This window comes from Stegastes partitus, unplaced genomic scaffold (assembly GCF_000690725.1).
Source record: "Stegastes partitus isolate 25-593 unplaced genomic scaffold, Stegastes_partitus-1.0.2 Scaffold541, whole genome shotgun sequence".
NCBI lineage: Eukaryota > Metazoa > Chordata > Actinopteri > Pomacentridae > Stegastes > Stegastes partitus.
Genome location: NW_007578272.1, coordinates 394,627 through 401,094, shown reverse-complemented (window position 1 = coordinate 401,094; position 6,468 = coordinate 394,627). Strand labels below are relative to the sequence as shown.

At 41.8% G+C, this 6,468-nt stretch overlaps 1 protein-coding gene across 1 annotated transcript in view; it reads right to left on the bottom strand.

The window, feature by feature from the left end:
• polr1a (RNA polymerase I subunit A) overlaps window positions 1–6,468 on the bottom strand; it is an 18,685-nt gene that overhangs the window by 3,809 nt on the left and 8,408 nt on the right. Inside the window, exons 18-22 of the mRNA XM_008288116.1 lie at window positions 5,690–5,855; window positions 4,521–4,619; window positions 4,245–4,397; window positions 2,760–2,842; window positions 2,272–2,437 (exon numbers count right to left, since the gene is read on the bottom strand). Coding sequence (XP_008286338.1) covers window positions 2,272–2,437; window positions 2,760–2,842; window positions 4,245–4,397; window positions 4,521–4,619; window positions 5,690–5,855 — 667 coding nt within the window. The remainder of the gene's footprint in view (window positions 1–2,271; window positions 2,438–2,759; window positions 2,843–4,244; window positions 4,398–4,520; window positions 4,620–5,689; window positions 5,856–6,468) is intronic.

The following is a 6,468-nucleotide window of genomic DNA, read 5'->3' as shown; positions in this document are numbered from 1 at the left end:
TAAACTATTTATTTTAAAGAAAAATATTCATATATTTGAGATTTTTTGCATAATTACAAGCTTGATATTTATTTTTTTAAAACCTCAGATGAGTGGATTAAAGTGGCGATACTGAACATTTGTCCTGGAAACTGCACAATAATACCGTTTGTGTGTAGTACACATTTATCCTCAGCGGCCAAGTTGGAGCACCGTGAGGCCCATGAACTACGCCGTCACTGTGGCAGCCGTTTTGGCCAGTGGCTTCCACTGAGGGGGAAGCACTGAATTTGACAAGGCTGCAAACCTTCCATATGCTCATGTGTTGTGAAGCCTTTTGCTTCGCTCAGTCAAAGGTCTTGGTGTTCAAATCGCTCGACAACATCCTCAGAAGCTGTGGCTGAAACTGTCTGTGGTTTCGCAGAACTTACTCACTACGTAAGAATAACTGAAAAAACAGGCGTTGAACTGGAATCTGGCATGTGGGAATGTCCTCGGCGGTTTATGGTCACCACGAGTTCAAAAGCAGAACGACAACATGCAAAACACTGCAACTTGCAAACACCTACGTCTGAATCGGCGACTAGTTACTGACATTAAAGAGTAAACCTATGGTGTAAATATATTAGGATGCATGCACCAGCCTTTCTAATAGCTCCATTAAAAGGTAAATAATTCACATTTTTCAGCAAAATATGAGCAGATTATAATTATGTTATAGCTGGAAGTAACTCGCTAACATTAGCAGGTCTGGTATTCTGCTCAAACCACACGATCTAGCTCCTGCGTTTAGCTTCAGTTAATCAGATAAATTAATGCAGCAGTTCATCTCAAGTATTCCCACTTCTAAAAGAGCATATTTTCAGCACAATATCAGACCAGTTTATCACACTAGCTGATCTGCCAGTTGGCTTTTGTGGAAACCCTGTGAAGCACACGGATTTGCAAGTTGTTATTAGGGGTGGGACTTTAACACGTTAATTACGATTAATTAAAAAAATGTGTGGCTATCCAGGACTGCTAGCGCTAACAGCTCCGGCGGTTTCTGTGCTCGCTGCTTTGCATTCAGGNGGCACCGTCAGCTCGATGTGCTTCGGTGGGATGCAAATTCGTTTTTGCACAATTTGCACAAAACCACGCTCTTGTCAAGGCTTCCATCAGGCAGTTTTTTTTAAATGAAGCTTGCCCTCCATCAGTCCAAGCGATGCACTCTCATCGGATTCCTCCATGTTTGTTGTTGTTAGCGTAGCGCCGATGCATCTTGTGCATCAGTGTGATCGGTGGACCATGAAGTCGGGCGCTGACAAACGTTCCGTGTTTCCTGGATGCAAACTGCGACTAAATGTTACAATTTTTTTAACCCATTGTTTTTGTTGTATTTAATTCATCGTAATTAATGCTTTAAAGTATATCAGGGGTGAGACTTTAACGCATTATTTTCGCATTATTAATAATAATAATAATAATAATAATAATAGACCAGATTTATATAGCGCTTTTCTAGACACTCAAAGACGCTTTTACACTGTCAATTATTCATTCACACACATTCATTCTGGTGGTGGTAGCTACAATTGTGGGGCAGACTGACAGAGGCCTGGCTGCCATTCTGCCCCTCCGACCACCACCTCAAACAATCCATTCATACGCATTCACACCAGGCAAGGTGGGTGAAGACTCTTGCCTAAGGACACAACGACCATGAAACAGGTTACAGGGCGGAATCGAACGACCGACTCGCTCTACCACCTGAGCCACAGCCGCCTAAAGTCCCAACCCTAGTTATTATAGTATATGTTTCCTCCAGTTGCTAATAGTCCAGCATTATTAGACCTCATAGCACAAGAGATAGTGTGTTTTAGTCATTGTTTTAGTTATTGATAATGATCTCTGTTAAACAGCAGATGTATTGTTGAGCGCTGATGTCGTGAGCAAGATTACATCAAACCGGTTGTGTCAATTTACCATCTGAGAAAAACACAGATGTCACAAAATATCACTGCATCTTAAATGAAACCCACTGCACAACCGGTTTATCAGATATGTGGCGGTTATGCTGCATCATTTGCCAACTGCATATAAATCTGAGATAAAATATCACGGCTCCATTTGGCAACCACATTGTTGCACAATCTGCAGCATCTGTAAAGTGAGACTAAAAAGTTGAAAGTACAACTAGATGTGATAAAGTCAAAAAGAGCCATCGCCATCTGACAATAATAAAACTATACGTGGTTTGTTATTTGGGTTTATAACTAGACAGCTTCGTGCTTGTGTCGTGCTTGGTCGTACCTCGTAGTTGTCCTCGATGAAGGGAAACTGTCGTGGCTGCAGGAACTGAGTCTTGGGGATGTCCAGTCCATCTTCACCGTACAGGAACTGCACCACCGATCCATCGCTGTCCCTCACCGTCAGATCGTACTGCACAACCAAACCCTCCAGGTGCTTAATGACACATCTGTAGAAGAGAGGATGGAGGAAAAACTGATGCTAATTTGCAAAAAGCCAAGTGGGAGCATCATTTCCCTCTTAAAACATAAAAATATGGTTTCGCTGGGACTCAATCTTTATTGTGCTAAAACTCACACTAATACTTTTTGCAACTGGGATCATAGCTGGATCATAACAGCACGATGAAGAGAGCTTCACAGTTGGTCTGGAAACGCTCACTGACACCAACATATCTATGATTTCAGTCCGGTCCAAACTAAACACTGACTAAAATGTGTCAACGCTTACACTGTTTATTCAAGAAAAAGCTTACGTAAAGCTTACGTTACCTCTGCAGATATCCTGACCGAGATGTTTTCACAGCTGTGTCGACCAGCCCTTCTCTGCCGGCCATACAGTGGAAGAAGAACTCCTAAAAACAACAAGAAGATTGTGTTCAAGTAAAGGAAAGAAATGTATGATGACGTAACGAGAGTTTTCACAAACGTATATAAAGGCCAAGGGTGCAAAATCCCAGTAGGGGTGTTTTAGAAAGTGCGCTGACTCGGTTCTCATACTTTATTGAGTTGTGGATTTAATTTTAAAATGGGTAAATAGGCATTTTTCCAATCAATTGATCGACACTTAATGACCCATAATGACATGTTCAGGGAGAATTTAGCAAGTCTCTCATTTACTAAATTATTCAGACTCCTTGATATGACACTCCACATTGTGTCCGTCACATTGTGTTTGCTTTAATTATTCTGAACAATGGTAATAAAAATAATAATGAACTAAATAAGCTGGACATAGTTTTAAAAAAAAGAGACACTTGGTTTTATTAATATCCAACAAATCACCTTGCATGTCAGGACATACACTGAGCCATGAAGTCAAAGAACTTTTTATAGGCCTATGATGAACTTATAGCAAGGCACAGATAAAGACAGGGGTAGAAAAACATTTCTAAAGCTGGGAGTGTCCCTAAGAGCGCAGTGCCTCATCAACTGTGAAATGAAAGAAGTCTGTCTTTGCAAAACAGAAGCTAGAAGGAAGTCACGCTGAGTGAAAGGCACATGACGGCCGAACTGGCATTTTATCAAATTGTTTTCATAGCACAAGGAAAAAGATTTCCTCATCTGATGAGATAAAAATGTAAAAGGGACAGAGCTCCCAGCATGATATCTGAAGAACAGCATGCATTGTTCATTATCTGCTAATACAATGGTGAAGTACGGCGGCGGCAGCATCATGCTATTAGGGTGTGTTTGAATGCAGCCATATACAAAGAGATCCCTGAAGAAAACCTGCTTGCTGAGTAGCAATTGACCTTTCAGCACAACAGTCAGCCAACCAAATCCCATCATGAAACGCCCATACAACATCTGTGTAGAAATAGAAAGATGGCAGCTCACAGACACTTGTCATTCAGTCTGATGACGCTCGAGGCATCTGCCAGGAAGAACGGGATAAACTGCCGCAAATCCAGGTGAGCAAAGCCGACAGAGACTCACCCAAGAAGACCAAAAACTGTTGCCCAAGAAGCAAATACATGCAAAAACTTCTAAAAACATGTTTTCACTTTGCCACTATCAGTTACTGAGTATAGACAGATGGACAAAAATGTCAGTGCAATCAATTGGAAAAGAAAAATACAACGCAATAAAGTGTGAAAAAGTGAAAAGGTGTGAATTATCTCTGAAGTGACTGGATTAAACTCATTCACAGGAGCTTGAGTGCGTTCTTGTGGTGCCATTTGGGTTCCCAGTACCCAACAGGAGCTACAGTGTGAAACAAGCCTTTAAAACACGGCCTCTGCTCTCTTCATGTACCTGTGGTTTGATGCCTGTGAGGAATCTTCCAGAAACAAAGCCCCCAGCACCGGGTGAAGGGTCGTACGGCTGGAAACAAGGCAAGAACTTCCCAGAAGGCATCGGAGGAGGTCTACGACCCTCCAGCTCAATCTGACCCAGCAGACACGAGATCTGAAACAAGCACAGACAGACGGGTCAGGGTATTTGTAGCTTCACAGACTGATGTATTTAAGGCTGGATGCAAAAGCAGTGCAGTAAATATTAGAACGGTACAGGTGAGTGTGGAAGAGTTACCTGCATCGTGTTCACTGTCGAACCTTTGGCTCCTGATTGGACCATCAGCTGGAGGTTGTTGTCTGGGAAAGAGGTGTGCAGGCCGATTGGCATACACACCTGCAAACATACAATAAACCATCATCAGCATCAATACCAACACTGAGAGCTGTGAAGACGAAGATCTCTGTGCATCGAAGTTCCATATTTAAAAGCTTTTTCCTTGAAATGAATTCTTTGTTGCCCTCGTACGGCTTCGATGTGACTCTACATCACTGATTCCTGTATGAAGTCCCCACCTCTCTTTGCACCAACCCCGCTCCACTTGCTGCAGCTCAAGCACACCAGCTCAACATCCAACTTTGCTCAAACACCGTAAAACTATGGTAGTCTAACGTCTGTACACACTGAAATAATACTGTTTAGAACTGGAAACAGATTCTGAAGAGTAACTGTACAGAGAAGCTGACAGGATTGGTTCCTTATGTTTGTTATGTATGAAAGCCCTGAAATCTAAATCTGTATTTCTGAGGACGCTGCAGTTTAAAGGCAGAAATACTCAGCCATGACAGTGTTGTGGTTGTTGTTATTTACAGTACCTTTAGAAAGTATTCAGACTCCTTTACTTTACTGTGGTTTGGATTATAAATGGATAATTTCTGCATATTTTCATTCAATCCAGAGGATCCAGAGAAGACTCGAAGGAGCTCCTACAACGTACTTCCTTTAGATTTTTTATAGAAATTCATTAACATTTCTCATGTTTTCATTTTGTCATTATGGGTAATGAGTGTAGATTGATAGAGGATGCGTCAACTTTATACATGTAAACTTAAAATTACAAGACAAAGTGTGGTATAAGCGAAGGGCTCTGAGTGCTTTCTGCAGCCACAAGACTATAACTGAAACTACTCGCAAAATGTTTTATCTTCACTTGTTTTGCTCGCTCATTGTTGCTTCCTCTCATTTACTGTAGCTCTCAACCGACAGTTTGACTAAAAGTAAATCCCCGGGACTGAAACCGTCACACAGGAACTTCCAAAAATAGATCTCAGTCTCCTGGAAGATTTCCTGCAGCGGAAGCAACCTTATCTTTCTGCTCCCTTTTCACCATGTTGGCAGGATGGGTGCTCATAGTCGTAAAAAGACGTCGTGTATCAGTGATTATTCACTGCAGCGGTGCTAGTCACCTTGTTGATGTCATTGTTCACTTGGTTGGCCACTTCTTTGAACTTGTGGTCGGCCATGCTGAAGTCCTTCTGGTCGGGGTTGAGGTGAGCGTCCTGCCAGCGACTCTGGGCCTCGGCTTGATCCACGTTGGAGGGCAGGTTGAAAGCTGCCTGCAGGGCCTGAGAGCCGGAAAGGACAAGAACATTCCATTTTCAGTAGATTAGAACACTTTAACGGCTTTTCAAAAAGTACTGTATTTTAGTTTGTGGTTCAATTTTGATAATAATAAGACTTTCCTCCCCCCTAGTGGTCGTTAAAAGAAACACACTGGACCTCATGCAAGAGCAGCTTAAACACAACAATGACATAGTCTGAGTGGATTTGGAGATTAAACCTGACACTGTAATAGACAAAAATGAAACAACTTTATTAATGCCATGGCTTATGAATTCAATGACATACTTACATATAAGCACAACATCGTCTAGTTCTAGTCTGTTGCCACGTCACTGCCACACGCAGCCTACAATTAATGATTTTTAGTTTCTTCTAGACTCCTTAAGCCGCAAGTAAAATCGCTAAATTTGTTTTCTCTGCTGATTTACAGGCCTTTTAGCAGCGTGTACAGTTGTTCAGTTAAGAATTTCAGATAATTCTGCCTTGGTTCAATCTCACAATCCACAAAAAAAAGGACAATAGGCCAATGATAAGTAAACGAAATTGTTCTTCCACAAGGATTGTTGAGCGTAAAATGGCAAAATTTCCAGGTGAGTTTACTGGACAGGCTGTACCTGTACAT